Source organism: Stegodyphus dumicola, chromosome 7 (genome assembly GCF_044657685.1).
Source record: "Stegodyphus dumicola isolate Sdum_Otavi_A_Nest chromosome 7, ASM4465768v1".
NCBI lineage: Eukaryota > Metazoa > Arthropoda > Arachnida > Araneae > Eresidae > Stegodyphus > Stegodyphus dumicola.
Window position 1 is genome coordinate 41,640,526 of NC_140774.1, and position 19,084 is coordinate 41,659,609.

The window sequence follows — 19,084 nt, forward strand, 5'->3', positions numbered from 1 at the left end:
TTAATTGTATTCAGTACAGCTCCCCTAACCAACTTTTCAGATATAAAAATTTTTCAATGTCAGATAAACTTTTGTTTTGTGAATTGAATTTTGAACCCCTTAATTGCTGAAAAAATCTTCTGGTGGATTTGCCTTGGGAAAGGGCAGAGGCGTACTTTACCGTGAAAATACCAAAAGCACAAAGCATAATAATAATAAAAAGAAAAAAGAGTTAGTACGTAGCTATTACGAGATATATCCTGAAATTCTGAACAAAGTATTATATAAAGTTCTGAAATATGGTTAAAGAAGTAGATGGTATTAAGTATGTAAAGTATCTAGTAGCGAACCGCCAAGTGTCACACTGTAACTTTTTTGGCCGAGTCGTGAAACAGTAACATGAAATTTCTGAAAAATGCATTCATTTTCAGATTCATGCAAAAATTGTAATTGTCAATGTTTGAGAATTATTTCTTTGGTAAAATGAAGAAATTCCAAACAACCATATCTAGAATATGGCAGAAATTTGTTATACAATACTTCTGTGCATTGTTGGATAACCAAATAGAGCATGATCATCTCTGTCAACTCCACGCATTGTCAAGTTTATAATTGATACTCGATTAAGGTGAAAGATCCCTATACATCAGTTTTATTTTGAATAAGAATGTCTGCTAATTCTGGTGACGTGGAAAAAAGTATAAGAAATTGCACAAAAATCTTTTCTCAAAAAAGATTGTACAGGTGTTATCACCAATTTTATAGTAATTGTTTTATTCTAAAATATTTGATCAAATATTGTACTTCTTTCTGTATTGTAAACATATTCTGATTCTGCTTTTGCTAGTACAAACAGTTTTACACCAAGGTGAGCTCTTGTCAAAGGTATGTATGATACTCATGGTACCCTGCCCGTTTGCTTAGTCACAGGAGAATGTACTTGTAAAGGCATTTACACCCAGGGCAGTTGAGATATTAAACTGACTCCAAAAGTCAAGCCACATGTTTACATCACAGTAATACTTTCAGGTACTCAATTTTGGAAGCTTCCCTAGTTTTGATGGAGAAATTACTTTAGCTCTATGACTGAAAACATCTTCCAAATTAGTATTTACACATTAATCTGTTTCAGTTTTTTCTTTTAAATATCTAGAGACTTTCAATTTCCATTTAATTATTTTTTCCTTATTCTTCGCTGTTTATTATTTTAGTTTCAAAGCATTGTTGATTAATCAAAAATTCTATGTTAGTATTTAATTTTAACTTGCCATTTTTATTGAACTGTCAGTCATTTAATTTGTTTAGTTCATTGATTTTTTACTTCCTTGTGTGGGAAGTAAAGGAAGTATTGTAATCACAAAAAATTCCAGGTTGTTTCTACAAAAATATCAATATTGACCTCTATAAAATGCAAATTAATGGTGTTTTTGTGTGACATCTATATGTAAGGACAGAATAAAGGACTGTTTTTCCCCAAACAGGTTATAAAATTGATTTAAAATAGATTCAGAAGAGATCTTTTTCATGATTTCTGTATGTATGTATCTCACATAACTTAAAAATGAGTAGCCACAGAATGTTGAAATTTCATATATAGGACTGCTATAATATGCAGCTGTGCACCTCCCTTTTTGGTTGCAATCGGCCGCAGCAAAAGTATACATACATATTCTTTAGTTATATATACCCACTCTGTTACTCAGTTCAGTAAGCTCAGTTTTTTTTAAATTCTTATATGTTGGTAAATTGTGCATTTTTGTTTTAAAAATGAATTACGTTGTTCTTATCTTCCAGTTTCTATTTTCTCATTAGTTAATCTGCATGCAATAATTTTAGAATTGTCAACAAAAGTGTGGTTAAGCCTAATTTTTTAACCATATATGTTTACATTTGAAACTTAGCAAAATAGTGAATTAAGTCTTTCTGCACCTTCAGTGTCTTTTTACCGAGTAGTAAACTTTCAGTTTTGCGCACTGAAAAAATTGCGTTCTTGCCTACTGGCCAAATTGCTTGTCTGTTTGTTGAAACTCTAATTTTAATTGTTAATTTTTTTTTTACTGTATTTGGTGTTTTATTTATGAAGATACGTTGAGGTTTTATGTATTTCTGCCTTGTCGCGAAGTGAGAACGGAATAAATTGAATGAGAAATCTATCTCTAATGAAATTTAAGGAAATAAGTTTAAATGAAATGCAGCAAAGAATACGTATAATTGAATATTCCGTACGAGGAAGTCATGTGATGCCCTTATCAAGATTTTTTCGTCTATTCCTAACTGCTCGTTTCAAAGAACAGTTTATGTTTTTGTTATAATTTTAGTCAGACATCAAACATTTGCTTGTTTCCTTAACAATTCAATCTCCATAATAAATAAAAAAAAAAAGAAAGAAAGAAAGAAAGAAAGAAACTTTTACTTGCCATCAACATGAAAGCTTACTTCGGGCTACATATTATGGGTGACAAAAGTGTATAATTCTTGTCAGATATTCTAGGAGTGGGTTCTGGCCTTAAAGTAATCAGCAAAATTTGGGAATAAGGGAGCCATCATTTGGTGTTCCTGTTAGAGGCTAGAGTTCCATTTCAAATTGATCAAAACTTTAATCCAATATTACCTGTATATAGTGCCTTTAATACCATAATTCTCTACAATATGTAAGAGCATTTTTTCTTATATAATCAATTTATGTTATGTTTATGCATGTTTATAGTCAATTTATTATTTCTTTACATATATAGTAAAGTAATTTTTAGTGTAGAATTACTTTTCCTGGCACTACATTTTGGGTACTTACGTATTAACGCAACCAGGCCAAAATTCGCATAAATTGCCAAATTTGGCGACCCTACTTACGGCAACCCTACGTGTTTAGACGAAAGTTTATTTGTAAAAAGAAAAAATAACACTGGGCGTGTACCACCACAGCAATGGGTTTTCAGCGGAATTTGCCGAGAAAAGAAAGAGACTTTTTTGGTTACTGTACCTAACAGAAGCGCCGTTACCCTCATGGAAAAAATTTGCGAAAATATCAAGGAAGGAAGCATCATTTATTCGGATTGCTGGAAAGGATACAATACAAGTGAGTTCGAAAATGCTGGATTTCTGCATGGAACTGTTAATCACAAATATAACTTTGTGGATCCCAACACGGGCGTTCACTCACAGCATGTAGAACGCATGTGGGGCTCAGCCAAATGGCGCAACAAAAAACAGAGGAACAGCCCGTCATCATATTGATTCATACCTTATCGAATTTGTATGGCGCCAAGCTCAAGCTGTTAATGGCGAAGACGGTTTTCAATCAGTGCTAAAAGCAATAGCCAAAAGATTTCCGCCGAAAAAATAATTCTGACACTTATTCAAATTCGAAACCGGAAGGGTTTAATTGCTATTTTATATTTTAAAACAAAATAATATAAAAAACTGTATTAAAAATTATCTGTAATTAATAAATGTACATTTTCTTTCTATTCATACTTTTTTACTCAAACTTACAAATCGCGCCAACCTGGTTGCGATAATACGTAAGTACCACATTTTGTTATAGGCATAATTAAATGAAGAAAATAATGTAATATTTTAACTTTGTTTTTAGGTGATTGACCACAGGGCTAAAACCATATCATATTATGATTCTATGACACTACTTGAACCAAATTGTGTGGATATTTTAAGGTATTAGTGTAAAGTTTTGTTACATTTACATTTTAGATATTTTTTAACTTTTAAGATAATTACTAGTTTTTTGGGGGGGGGAGTATGTGTTGAAAATACATTAGGTACTAAAATGAAGTTTTCTTGTATTATTAACTTACGTAATTGTACCTAAATTTAATTTGATTTTGAATTTTAGTGATTATTTGATTAAAGAAATGAAAGATAAAAAGGGCAAAGTTCTTGAGGAAGGAGTTTACTCTAAAAGAATAGTAAAGGTATGTATTATATCTATTACATTTGAATGTAAACATTTTCTATTGGTATTATAGTGTGTGTAAGATAAAAATATGAAAGCAAACTGCTAAATTTTGCATTTGTCCCTTTACTCTTTGCTTTAATTTGGCTACTTTCTCTTTCCATCTTTTGCATTACGATGATGACGTAGCTAATTCAGAAGTTAAAGAGAATAAGCTTCTCTTAAGCTTCCATATTAAATAGCTGTGCACTTTGCTTCTCAGAGTGGCCAAACCTCCCGATTTTCGACCACTCAACCAGATTTGCAATATATTTCTTACGACTTTTTCTTATTCTTAAAATTTCTCACGATTTTTATGGAACTTGGCTTAATACTTTGTTATATGAAAAAAAAAAGTGATTTTGGACGTCTGAAAGCAATTGAATTTTCTTTAGATTATATCTAAAACAAAACCTTGCGAATCAGATGAGAATTTCTGCTTTGTGAGGGAGAGCATACGTATCCAGAAACATCATTCACCAATGGGCATCGAGCTCCACTGCGTGTCATCTGGCATATATTAGCCAATGAGCACAAAGCAAGCTCAAGGTTGTTATTTGGATGTTCTTTAGTTATTTCGTTCATCTTGTTCTGAGTTGTGTGAGTACACGTGCCTTTAAAGCTGTTATCACATATGCTGTTTGGTGCCAGGACAAAACGTTTGTAGCAACAGTTCTGAGAAACGGCCTTTGGCGAAATAGGGTTACCATCTTCACTTGGCAAACAGGCTGAAAGCCAAACAAGAATCAGTTATCGCTCAGATTGGCGAAAGTGACGTTTCCTTTCAAGTGACATTCGCTTCTTCGTGTTGTTTTGAATCGCTCACACGCTTTTCGTTTTAAACTTTATTGTTAGTAATGGAAGATAATAGAAAGGTGATTGCTATCAAGTTAATCACTTTGATCTCCACTCTGGCACTTCATGTAACAGATAAACACACTTCTGGTTATAGCAATCAATTGCATCAGTAATAGCCAAATTCTGTATACACTAAGAATAGTTTAAAAACATGTGCTGGATATCACACATCGCTTATGTGTATTTTCTGTTGTCTGCATTTCAATGAAAATTTGATGGCTTACTGGAAAATTTGTGACCTGGTGAAAGCATTTTCTGACTAACTTTATGGCTCATAATTACTGTTCTGTCCATTCACATGACAAAAATCTATATAGCTGATATTTACCTCCTCACAGCCAGCAGATACTATTCAGCAAAATGAAGATCAAATAAAGCATATGAATACATGAGCAATCAAAATGTGCGAGTTGTTTACTGTCCCATAGAACACTCGGTAATATACCTAAAACACATTAATTATACCAACTCTAGAAATTAGGTGTTCACATCATGAGTTTGATGTATGGTTTGGTTTATTGAGATTACAGCAAAGCACACTAGGCCTATCTGCCTAAGGGAAGGGATGCCTTCGGGGAGGACTTTATAAGGGAAATTGGCTCGTATACATGTTACACATGGGGAAAACCACGAAAGCGTCCATGCAGCCAGCCCGTTCGCGGGATTCGAACCTCGGACCGAACTATTGGGTTGGAGAGAAAGTTCTGTCGTATTTTAAAGAAAATATTTGAATTCATTTATAAAAATATGTGTTTAATATTAATCAATTATATATGCTCTGTTATTTGTTACAACCTGTTGCCATCTTCCAGGTAACCTGTAAATTCCTGTTTTGTAGAAGTTCTCATCCATGGAGTTAAAATAGTCAGCAACTGCCTTAGAAACACTTTCAAACGACTTGAATTTTTTTCCCGTTAGATAATTTTGCAGAGATCTGAACAGGTAATAATCAGAGGGTGCAATGTCAGGTGAATACGGGGGGTGACTAAGGATTTCCCATCCTAACGCATTCAGTTTTTGTAGTGTCACCACTGCAGTATGCGGGCGAGCATTATCGTGATGGAACACTATTCCTTTTCTGGACGCTAATGCTGACCTTTTTTCTTTGACAGCTGCATTCAATTTATCCAGCTGATTGCAGTACAGATCCGCGTTGATGTTTTTTCCCTGTTTCAGCAACTCGTAATACACTGGACCTTTCCTGTCCCACCACAAACAAAGCAGTACTTTTCGTTAATGAATACTTGGTTTGGGAACTGTTGCTGATGATGTTCCTGGTTTGCAGTAAGATTTTTTTCTTTTAATATTCTCGTAAAGAATCCACTTTTCATCTCCAGTAACCAGCCTGTCCAAAAACGGCTCCACGTTGTGTCTAATCAGATGTGATGAACATATTCTTACACGATCAGACAAATTCTTTTCCGTTAATTCATGTGGAACCCAAACACTTTGCTTTAACACAAACCCAAGAGATTTAATGTGATCTCCAACAGTTGTATGATGAATGCCAAACTCTTCTGCAATTTCTCGACTTGTTAAATGTGGATTATTTTCCAACATGGATCGCAAAACATCATTATCGATCTTGGATGGTCGTCCAGATCGAACACTTTCTTTGAGGCTCAGGTCCCCGGAACGAAATTTGCTAAACCATCTTTGACAAGTACGAACATTTACAATATCTTTTCCAAATACCGCACATAAATTTTTACATGCAACAGATGCGTTGCTTCCTTTTTGGAATTCATATAAAATGCAGTGTCATAAATGCACTTTATCTACCGACATGTTTTTCCCTTTAAATATTACAAGTAAATGATGAAAGGTAAAAAAGGGCACATTTTATATTATACAGCAGCTAAAAAAAAAAAAAAAAAAAAAAAAAAACTGATTGACTCACTAGCCAGATTTTTTTTTTTTTATTTACAAGAAAAATCACCTGCCTATTTAAAATATGACAGAACTTTCCCTCCAACCCGATACCAGTGTTCAGCGACTTTACTGCTCGGCCACTGGTGGGCTCAGTTGGTTTTATGTGATTACCGCAAAGCCTCGAGGGATAACAACAGAAGGGATCCCTTTGTAGAAAATTTTTTAAAACTGGCTCGTATACCAGTTACAAATGGGGCAAACCAAGGAAACGTCATGTAGCCAGCCCATTCGCGGCATTCTAACCTGAGACAGAACTACCAGTGTTCAACGACTCTTCGGCCACTGGTAGGCCCGTGCACTTAATTGGAAAGTGCAATTCATTATGTAAACAGACATGAAGGTGATAATCAGTTGTGCGCTGTTTTAAGTAATCAAATGTTATAAATGCACAGCTGTTACATTTCTTATTATTTATTAGTCATGTTTTTATTACGTAGATCATACGTATGATATAATTGTGAATTAACCCAATAACAAAATGTGTTTACTCTTTAGTACTCAAATACTCATCAATTATTTTTCAACTGATTATTACATACCCATAATAATAAGCAAAGAACTGATAACTATAGTTGCTGCCAATTACATAATTGTTATCTGAATTACATTGTATAGAGTATATATCCATTTAGTTCAATTAATCAATACGGTTTAGGAAATAAATTATATATATATATATATATAATATCAAGCAAGGTAGTAATTACAATTTTGAAAAACTAATTTTGGTCTATATATATATAAACTTCTTGGCTTCTAGAAGTTGGACATCTCATGACAATTTAGATCACAATGACTCACAATGGCTGTAAAAAATTTCAATATTGGTGTCATAGGAATTGAGAATCCAGTTGAATCAAATATCTTGTTGTTGTCTGTAAATGAAATAAACCATTTAGTTATCAGTTTATAATAAAATTAATATTTTTCAAAACACAGCTTAACTATCTTTACTAACATTCCATACAAGGCTAAATAGTGAAATGGGCACTTCTTTTGCATCTGTGGAGTGTTTGATGATGAGGAAAGATTAGATTCCCAGTTTCTTCATAGGGTGATGGTTTACATCAAAGATGAAATTTTCCAGTAAACATGATTTCTGTACAAATGTATTCAATTCTTATGAAAAATCTAATCTTGCTGCGTGGTTGTCTACGTACATTTATTCTTTTAATTTTACAGCTACATTCTGTAAATGTTCAGGTGAATTTCCTAAGTATCCACCAGTGAAAATTAACTGGAATTTGCACGAAAAACGGCATGCTTGTGTCTGAATATCTTTAGTTTTTCAGGATTATCTCCCTAAAAAAGAAATGTGGTGGTGGAGGACATCCCTTTGCTAGATATTAGTGCAATCAAATTTAAACCTTTTTCCAGTCACTTGTTCAAAGAAACTCTCCTCCCCCCTTTCTTAGCAGAGGCATTAATACTATGTGAATCTTAGTAGTTGAACTCTTGTTTCATAGTGCCTTGAATTCACACCAATATCAGCATGTCTGTGTCTGAATATCTTTAGTTTTTCAGGATTATCTCCATAAAAAAGGGAGGGCAGGAGAGGATTTTTTTGTTTTTGTTTACAGCTACGTAAAAAAATGCTTTTCTGATATCTTTTGTTACTCCATATTTCCTCAATCTGAAACAAATCAGGATGCTGGGTATTAGTTCAGTCAAATTTAGACTTTTTTCAACCACTCGCTCAAAGAAACTCTCAATACTAAATGAATCTTAGTAGTTGAATTCTCTTTCATATTAGCTTGATGTGGTAAATAATGAAGACTTTTTTTATTTTTTTGTTTTGTTTTGTTTTTAATCAGCTGGGTCAACTGTTTCAATTATGTTTCTACCTAACCACTCTTTTACGTGTAGTGAGACATCTATTTGCCAATTTTAAATTTCTTTAAAGCCAATGTCTTGTTGTTCTGAAGGACAGCAATTTTATTGCGAAGGTAAGGAAATCTCATATTAACTGTCCTTTTTTCACAGAGTTTTACAGAAATGTACCTTTGCGGCTTTTTCCAGTTTGGTTTGTTTTTTAGCTGCATCAATAATTTTGAGTATATCTAAGTTCTGCAAGTTACTCATTTTTCCCTGTTTACAGAATAACAAAAATACGGAAAGTGCTTCAGAAGGAATTTTCTCCATAGTTTTTCATCCTGATGAAGTTTAAGTAGCTGCTAATTTATTGTGCAGGTGTGAGATATTTCAGACAAATACTTTTCTAACCACATCCTATCCTGCACAGCTGTATTTGTCCATTCTTGGGCAAGAAAATTTCACGATCTTGTAATTACTTTATCCACAGGACGTATTCTTGGTACAGTCAAAAGTCGTTAATCCGGACTCATCGGGACTTCGACGATTCCGGATTATAGATCATCAGTTTAAAATCTGGTAAGATGGCATGCAGAAATTATAAAATTAAAAACATGAAACCGTAATTTATGAAATAAAGAACAATTATGATCTAAAGGGTATCAAAATTTACAAAAAAAAAAAAAAAAAAAAAAAAAAAAAGAGCTTAATATTTATTTGTTTACTTTATTAAACATTTCTTTCAATGTAAGTTGTTAAGTTGCTTCATTTTTTATATGATAATTACAGGGTTCGTAGCGGTCCTTACAAGTGCTTATAAGTCCTTATATTTGAAAATAAAATATAAGGGCCCTTATAGGTGCTTACTTTTTCTTTAAAGCCCTTATTTTTTTGTTTTTAGTGCTTATTTTTTGCTTTTAGTGCTGTTTTTTAATCCTTTGTTTTTAATGAACGCGCATTTTTCCCCCATACCAAAGCCGAAACTAAATAAACAACTTTTCTTCCTTATATGCAACGTCAGATGGTGAATCATACTTCCGGAAATTGCTTTCCCCCCCTTCCTCTGCATTAACGTAACCTATGGTCCGCGCGAGAGTACAGACAGGTGCACGTCATTCTATTGGCCAAAGAATTGCGAAAACGGTAGAAAATTCCCGTACATTTGGTATTCTTTTCCTCCCACCCAAATACTACGCACGTTTGAATTTCTATCAAGATTTTAATAATTTGCATTCTCTTTCCGCGTGGTCAGTTCATATTCGTGTTTATTGTAATCGTTATACTTATATTCTGAGCATATGTATGAATATTTATAATAATATAGTTGCAGTAACTGCTGAAGCATAGATAAACTTCCAAAAATGGGTGTGTTTTTACACCCATTTAGCTTTCTAAGGAATAATATTCGGAATGGCTTAAATAAAAGGAAAATAATCGAATAGTCAAAATAATTTCATTTTCTTTGCCAATACATTATACAGTATGGACATTGGGAGTTCCTCTGCAAAATCTCTAATATTGAAGCAGCGGACTTTTTTTTGTCACTGTCCAATCTGGATTGAATAGGACTAAAAGTTTTGCGGTCTACCCAACCCAAGCGAAGATTGATTCTATTCCGAAAATTTAATACAGTCTGTTGAAAATTAGAATCAGAAACACCCCAGATTAGTATGTCTCTTTCTTTTCCTTTATTTAGTTCTTTATTCTCCGAATACCGGCAGGTGTTGATTCCGATTGCGTAATATCACATATGGAAGAATTACGCCGCATGTATTGCGCAATAACATTTGCGGTATTTTGCATTGATAACTAATTTTGATATTCCGTCTGAGATTTGTTTATGAACACTTAAAAGAGTTTTACTGTACTTTCTAAGCAGAATATTTCTCAGTTCCGTTGGTTTTTATATGATGCACGTATCGAAATGTCAAAATCATTTATTTAGCCTAAATTTAAATCTAAAGAACGGCTACAGTCTCCCCCCACTCCTCTTTTTCTAGTTACTATCCGGAATATTCGGGAATTTCTGAGTATGCGGGTTAGTTAAGCTTTTACTGTTAAAGGATGACTGCATGAAGCAATTTCCCGTGTTCTGATTTCAGAAATGTGCCTCTTTTTTACTTAAATTACTTTGTTTGGGATATATGTTAAGGGAAAACTGTTATGGAATGAAAATTTAGAAAATGTTCAGAATTTTGATTGAAGTTAAATTATTTAAATATTAATATGAGTGGAAAAATAAATTGTATTTATTATTAGGTGGCAAACGAATACAATTAATATGGCTTATTATTAATTTTCTATATTTTCAACTGAAATATCATCATTAAATTTTGTAATATAGTTTAGTTCTGCATAGTTTTTTTTCTCTCATTGTAAAGTAATTCTGTAAATTGAACTGTCATTTAAAATTAAAAAAAAAAAGTTAATTGTTTTCCATTGTTGAGGTAATGCTCATTCTCGTAATAAATATTGCATTGCTCATATTTTAAATTACAAGTCTAATTTTTCTTTTAAGGTTATGCAGTTGTGTATAATGTAATTAGACAGGTGCTTATTTTTTCCTTAAAATGTGCTTGAAAAGTACTTATAGGTGCTTATTTTTTTAACTAAAATGTGGCTATGAACCCTGTAATACTTTCTCTTTAATTCTATAAACAGACATAATTTCTTGTTCAGTTACAAAGTTCCACTGTTCAAGTCCTATAATTGCTGTGTCGAGAATACCGACTAATTTGTCAATTGAAATTTTTTCGTTTTCAATAAACTCTGTGTCACTTTCTTCGCTATCGGAAGCGAATTATAAAGACGAGGAATTTGATTTAAATTATATCAAAGACGGAGTACATCGAAATGAAATACTACATTTAGTAAGGAATTATAAGCCAAATAAAATAAACACATCTGCCCTGAAGATAAGGATAGTGCTGACAGATCAACTTCCAGTTCATTGCGCGCCGCGACGTGCCCCCCACACACACACGCAGAGCAGCGTGAAATTGATAAACAGATTTCGGAATGGTTAGATAAACAAAGGCGAAACATACTGTCGCTTTGTAGATCCTGTACATATTAGTTAATATATATCAGAAATTCTATTTAACATAATCGAAAGTTCAAGCTTACTTTTATAAAATTGCTCTAACAGTATTCAAAAAATAATAAGCCGGATCCAATTCGAAGATTAAGGAACAACGCAATCTGCAACATTAACTGAATTAGATAATTTTAGCTTAGCTTATACCCTCCGTTATACATTAAACGCGCATGCGTAAACGTATTTTGCACATGCATATTGGCAGCCGTAAAGGTCTTACGTGCATGCGTCAAGGCGGCACATGCGCTGAAAGTTTGTAGCTTTGAGGTCTGGATTATAGATCAGTCCAAATTAACGACTTTTGACTGTATATCATATTTTTTCATAATCATAAATTTTGAAATTGCACTTATAATCTCCACAAAGACTTGTTAAGAATGCCTGATAATCATGATGTGTTTCTTTTCCTTCAGTACCGCTAAAAAGGATTGTAAGATATTTTTCTTCTCCTAAAGATGTATACCCAATAGCCATAGTTGTTTCTGTCTTCATATAAGACTTCCAAGATTCCACCCTCAAATCAGAGCTCTAATAAATTCCATTTGTGGACCCCCTAAGACAAATGTTAAGTTTTGCATATCAACATTTGAGGGCATCCTAAAGATGCATACCCAATAGCCATAGTTGTTTCTGTTTTCAGATAAGACTTTCGAGATTCCACTCTCAGTCAGAGCTCTAATAATTCCATTTGTGGATATGATGGCAAGACTTGAAAGAATATATTTTTTTACATTATTTTTTGCCTCATGATCTGTTCTTGGAGTCAAGTTTTGGTTTACCAAATTTATATCTGGACATATGATAACATGATGCTCCTTTGAATATCCACTATAGGTTTTCATGGTTTTTTTCCTTGTTATCTTAGAAGGAGTTGTGATAGTATTATTTAGTTAATAAAGGGATGTAGTAGTGAAACTATATGGAAAATGTTATTCCTAGAATTTTTAGAGTATTGTTGGAAAACAGGTAATTTATTTTATTAATTTTTAAGAATTTCATCAAACCATTCTTAAAGGATTCCTGCAAACTTTCGGAATATGCCTCATTTTCAAGCAAATAAAGCAACATCCTTTCTTAATTACCCCCCTCCCCAAGAATATTTTTTGAAAAGATTTAGAGTCTTCTGACTTCTGCTTGTTTTTGAAATAAGCTTACATATTTCCTCAAATCTTCACATGGATATTCCTGTAAGTACTGAAAAGTCTCAGTGCAGTAGGAACATCTTTGTGAACTTTTATCAGCATTAAACTTTTCTTTGGTTTCTTAAAGCCAAAATTTTGCCCTACTAAAAAGTTTCTTTCTTTGCCTTCCATCTCTTTTCTTGAAAACTTCATAAGGATTTCAAGCTAAGGACTTTAGATTTGGTTTTTCTAATTTTGCTTCCAGACATAGCTTGAGGCAGACATGCCTCAACCTGGCTGTAGCATAACAGCATATTTATCAGGCTGTTATGCAACAGCCAGATAACAGCATATTTATCAGATGTTGCACCTAGTCTTTCTAGTGCCTATCATATAGTTTAAATATGTTTTTTCTTTTTTCTAGATTCACAACATTGTTTAATATTAACTTCAGCAATTCTCATGAATAAACTTTGACCAAAATGAGCTTATAGGTATTCCACAGCAAACTTGTGGTTATTCTGAGTAACTGGAAAGCTCTGTAATATTTTGAGCTTTAGAGCCTTCAACAAATTGAACTTCAGGGTCTCATTCATCATTCTGGTCTATTTTTTTTAAACCCTAATAATTCTCAAAGGCCACCACTGATTTTCTTTAATTCAGTTTTTTATAACTTGTATTTACATTTATTAACAATTGAATTATTAGCATTTTTTTTGCAACTTTTGAAGCAAATGATCTATTTTCATTTTCAGACTAACATATTTTTCTTAATGTTCTTGTGTAATTTTATATTCTTTATTTAAGTCTTTGGTATGTTTGTAAGGCATTTCTCCCGCCTTCTTAGCATGCCTTTGTGTTGTGATGGTCTGCACGCTAGGCACGTATTCCAGAGGTCCGTGGCTCGATTAATGGCAAGGGTGTTGCTCATCTTTCATCTTTCCTGTTTCCAAATTACCTAATGTCTCTACATGTTAACATCGTTTTTCAGAATATAAATAAATTCTTTACAACTCATCTGATTTGTCATTTAATTGCCCCCCCCCCAAAATGGAATTTGCATCTTCATCAGTTACTTTCATTCTCAAATATTCACCTAATTTATTAGCACATCACATTACACATCAATATTCATCTAATTTATTAGAAATTTCCATGAAACTACTGCGTAAAGATGCACTTAACATTCTTGTGCAATTCATCGTTAAATATTTTAAGCAATTAATAATAATTTTGGTACCTACCAAAAATAATATGTTCTATTAATAAATACAGTACTAAATGAAAAAAAGAGTGAGCAAATTACATTACCTTGTAGTTCTTCGGATTTGGCACAAGAGAGCCTAAATAAAAAATAATTTTCTTTATGAAAGGAAAAGGCATTCCTTTTTTTTTTATTTTACTTTATTTTATTTTTAATTACACAACATATATACACTGACCATCCCTACATTTTAAGGAGTGATCTTATCTGGATGAAGTGTATGGCACGTGATTAAGTGGAAATAGTATGTTGTAGTTTATTCTATTTGAAAAAGCCGTAAAAAAACAGCCTACCAATTTAGCCCCAGAACAGCTGAGAGATGGCAGCATGTGATTACAGAGTACAAATTTCTCTTCCAAGATTCTCATAAAGCAAGGGCAGTCAGTTGTCAAACACTTAGGGGATATGCATGTGTGTTGCTTGGAAGTGCAGATGAAATAAATGTTGTCAAGTTTGAATTTTTGCATCTAATTTAATCTTCATAATTAATTATCGATTCTTAAGAATGGTAACTCGGCCTTGCAGCAACCAAGCATTATTGTTTTAAACTAATATTGGCACAGAAAAAATTTTTTTTTACCTATTACTCGGAACTTAGCCACGTGACTGAAAATGACTGAAGGAACAGCAATGATCGGAGCAGTAAAGATACCTGTGTACAACTTCGCCAATCCTGCACTGTGGTTCACCATGTGTGAATCAACATTTGAGCTGAGAATACCAAAAGCGATATCGGAGTCTTGCACAAAGTATAATGAGTATAATTATATTATTTCACACCTGCCCATCGAAGCCGCATCAATCGTGAGAGATGTGATCAAGGCCCCCAACTCCATGGATCCTTACAATCACATTAAAACTGAGCTAATCAAGCTGTGCAGAGAATCGACGCATCAAGAGATAAAAAAAACTCCTCGGCGGCGAAGTGAACTCTTATGTATAATGCGACGACGCACTGAGTCATACAGCGTTTCTGATGAGCTAATGCTCAAACTGTTTTTACAGCATCTTCCGAGTTTCATACAGTTGATACTCGCGGCGACCACGCCCTCAACCTTGGATAAAGCTGTGGAAGTAGCGGATCATGTTATCGATGTATCACCATCTCCTGTAGTGGTAAATGCCACAAATATTTGTTCTGCTAAGACCTCAGACTCCATTGAAGAACATTTACTCGCAGACATAAAAAATTGCATGTACGAATCAATAATGTCTCGCGTGATCGTAGCCGCATTCATAATCAGAATAAACATTGCGGCCAAAGAGAACAAAGCCCATCTCAAAATTTAAAAAGATTTGATATCTGTTGGTACCACTTTGAATTTGGTGAAAGAGCTAAAAAGTGTATTCCACCCTGTAAATTTTCAAAAAACGGCCCAGGCGAGGCATAGCGGCGACTACAGCCTTGCCCTTTAATTCTCGTCGCCTTTTTGTTAGAGATGCAGGCACAAATGTCAACTTTCTCATGGACACAGGTTCTGATGTATCTGTAATTCCAGCAACAGCGTTGCAGAGGCAGAACCGCATCCAAATGACCCTTTCAGCTGCAAACACTACACCAATTTCAGTTTCACTAGCCAAAATCTCTCTTTAGACATAGGTTTAAGACGCATCTTCAAATGGATCTTTCTTGTCAGCAGTGTTTCAATCCCTATTATTGGTGCAGATTTTTTATATAATTTCAACTTAATGCCTAACCTTCACACAAAAAGATTAATTGACGGCTGCTCTAATCTTGGCTCTAAATGCAGTTTACGGGTTATTCAATAAAGACAGTATCTGGCGACAGTATGTACCATAAATTATTATTAGAATTTCCAGAAATCACAAAACCACCCCGTGCTGACCAAGAAATTAAGCACACAGTAGTGCATCATATCCAAACCACAGGACCTCCCGTCACTGCTAAAGTACGACGTCTTTCCCCAGACTGCCTACGAATCGCCAAAGAAGAATTCCAAAATATGATAGAATTAGGCCACATTTTGTCCCTCAAAAAGTAACTGCGCATCACCCTTGCATATGGTCCCTAAAAAAGACAGAACGGAATGGCGTCCTGTAGGAGATTACAAAGCCCTTAATGCACAAATGATAAAAGATAATTATAACATTCCTAATATTTTAGATTTCACTTCTGAACTCCATGGCTGCAAAATTTTCTCGCACATTGATATAATTAAAGCTTATCATCAAATTCCTATATATCCTGATGATATTCACAAAAGTGCTATAATTACTCCCTTTGGCTTATTTGAAAGCTGCCACATGCAATTTGGCCTATGTAATGCTGCAGCCACATTCCAAAGATTTATCGATGAAGTTACTCGATATTTAAAATTTTTTATGCATTTGTAGACGATATATTGGTAGCATCTAAATCTGAAGAAGAGCATATCATGCATCTAAGAATTCTTTTTAAATGATTGCAAAATTATGGCCTTAGACTTAAACATTCTAACTGTGTTTTTAGTGTTTCGTCAGTAAATTTCTTAGGTGTCAAAAAATCTGAAGAAGGAACTGAACCACTGAAAGATAGAGTAGACTGTATTTTGAACTTCAAAAAGCTAAACCTAATACCATAACTGAGTTAAGACGCTTTGACGCATTCGAGCTGCTGTTAAAGCTGACATACAAGCATCAAGTGCTGATCTTGTGTATGGAACTTCACTAAGAATTCCAGCAGATTTATTTTCCCAAAGTGCCCAAAATACAACTCCAATCATATGAGTACGTGCAGAAACTCCAGGCACAAATGCAGCAGTTAAAGCCATTTAATTTTTATCGATGTTTCATTCCTAGTGCAGCACACATATTAGTGCCCTTAAATAAATTTTTGGAGGGTATCAAAAATAATAAAAAGAGCAGAAAACCTAAACAAAAACACCCAAAAGAAACACTTCGATGGTCTGAGGTTGGCGAACAGGCATTTACAGCTGCCAAAAATGCACTAGCTACCGCAACTCTCCTTCGTCATCCAATTCCAGGAGCCAAACTTAGTGTTTGGGTTGATGCCAGTGACCTTGCAGTTGGTGGTTCCTTGATGCAGCTCAACACAGCCAACTGGGAACTAATTGCCTTCTTCTCTGTCTAGCTCACCAACAGTCAACAAAAATTCTCCACCTATGATCGAAAACTTTTGGCCATTTACACTGCTGTGAAGAGATCCCGGCACATGCTTGAAGGTCGAGACTTTGTCATTTTCACTGATCAAAAGCCTCTTATCTACGCCTTCAAGCAAAAGCCAGAGAAGTGCAGCCCATGCCATTGCGTCAACTTGATTTCATTTCTCAGTTCAGGACAGACATTCGTCATACCAGTGGTGTAAATAATACTGTTGCAGATGCATTATCCAGAATCGAGATAAACAACATCTCAAATTCCTCATTTCTTGATTTTGAAGCATTTAGTCATGCTCAAAAAGCTGATCATTTACAAAATCTTCAAAACACCAATCATTTACTGGAAATAAAGTCCATGCCCAACCCAGTGTCAGCAATAGAATTCATCTGTGATGTGTCAACCGGAATTCCAAGACCTCTTGTGCCAGCATCTTTTCGTAAAATAGTGTTTGATCATTTTCACAATCTCTTGTATCCAGGAATAGCAGGATCCTGCAAGTTAATTTCTGCTCGCTATGTATGGCCCAATATAAAAAAGAATATTAAAGATTTGGTAAAAAGTTGTGATTCATACCAGCGATCCAAAGTTCACAGGCATACAAAAACACCACTGGGTACATTTGCTACACCAGATGCAAGGTTTTCCCCATCTGCATGTAGATTTAATAGGACCATTGCCTCCTTCTGAGGGTAAAAAAATGTACTGCCTCACCATCATCGACAGGTTTACCAGATGGCCAGAAGTAATACCCATCGCTGATATGGCAGCAGCAACAGTATGCTGCAAGTTAATTTCTGCTCGCTATGTTCGAAGAATGGATATCCCTCTTCGGGTGCCCTTCTACCATCACCACATATCAAGGTCACCAATTTGAGTCCTCTCTGTTCAGTAAGCTCACACAAATTATGGGAACAACAAGAATTCACTCTACAGCTTATCCCCAAGCAAATGGCTAGGTGGAACGTCTTCACAGAGTCTTGAAAAATTCTTTAAAAGCCGGTGGAAACCCAAGATGGACTGAATCATTACCAACAGTTCTCCTTGGCATTCGAGCTGCTGTTAAAGCTGACATACAAGCATCAAGTGCTGATCTTGTGTATGGAACTTCACTAAGAATTCCAGCAGATTTATTTTCCCAAAGTGCCCAAAATACAACTCCAATCATATGAGTACGTGCAGAAACTCCAGGCACAAATGCAGCAGTTAAAGCCATTTCCCAACCAAATTCACCAAACAAAAATCTTTGTGCACCCAGAATTGAAAAAGTGTACACATGTGTTCCTTTGTGTGGACAAAATAACACCAGCCCTCACTCAACCATGTACAGGTCAACACAAAGTCATAAGTCAAAGCGACAAAGTATTAAAAATATCCATAAATGGCAGACAAAGCAGTGTTTCCATAAATAGAATGAAACCTGCATTCATATATAATGATGAAGTATAACAAATTCCTCATGAGCATGAATCTAAAATCCCAGAAAACACTAAAGGAAACTCTGTCAACCATTCCAAAACCGCAAAATCTGGACAAATTGTGAAATTTTGCAAGAGACTCATCACAGAAATTGGTTAACTTGCTCATAATTATTCATGAGTTATTCCCTTTTCAATGTTCATCGCATCATGTTTATCCTCTACAAAATTTCAGAACTGGAAAACTCTTATTTTCATTTATTTATGTCAGTTATATTAAACGTGTGTTACTTTATTTTGTTTTCTATTTTTATTTAATTTCATGTATGTAAACAATTTCAGCAACTGACAAGTCAGCATTCAAATTCCCGCTTGTTTATGCTAGTTTTGTGTAAATACTGTCATTCTCTCACTTTGCTTGTTCACTGAAGGGATACTCTTGTTGTAGTTTCTTCTATTTGAAAAAGCCTTAAAAAAAACAGCCTACCAATTTAACCCCAGAACAGCCGAGAGATGGCAGCACTTGATTACAGAGTA

General features: G+C 34.4%; 1 protein-coding gene across 3 annotated transcripts in view; it reads left to right on the forward strand.

Annotated features, from left to right (window-relative positions):
* The window catches only part of LOC118203117 (sentrin-specific protease 1-like), a 183,210-nt gene that overhangs the window by 154,520 nt on the left and 9,606 nt on the right, over positions 1 to 19,084 (forward strand). For all 3 annotated transcript variants that reach the window (XM_085820114.1, XM_085820117.1, XM_085820116.1), the window contains 2 exons: positions 3,572 to 3,651; positions 3,830 to 3,908. In XM_085820114.1, the coding sequence (XP_085676240.1) occupies positions 3,572 to 3,651; positions 3,830 to 3,908 (159 nt within the window). The remainder of the gene's footprint in view (positions 1 to 3,571; positions 3,652 to 3,829; positions 3,909 to 19,084) is intronic.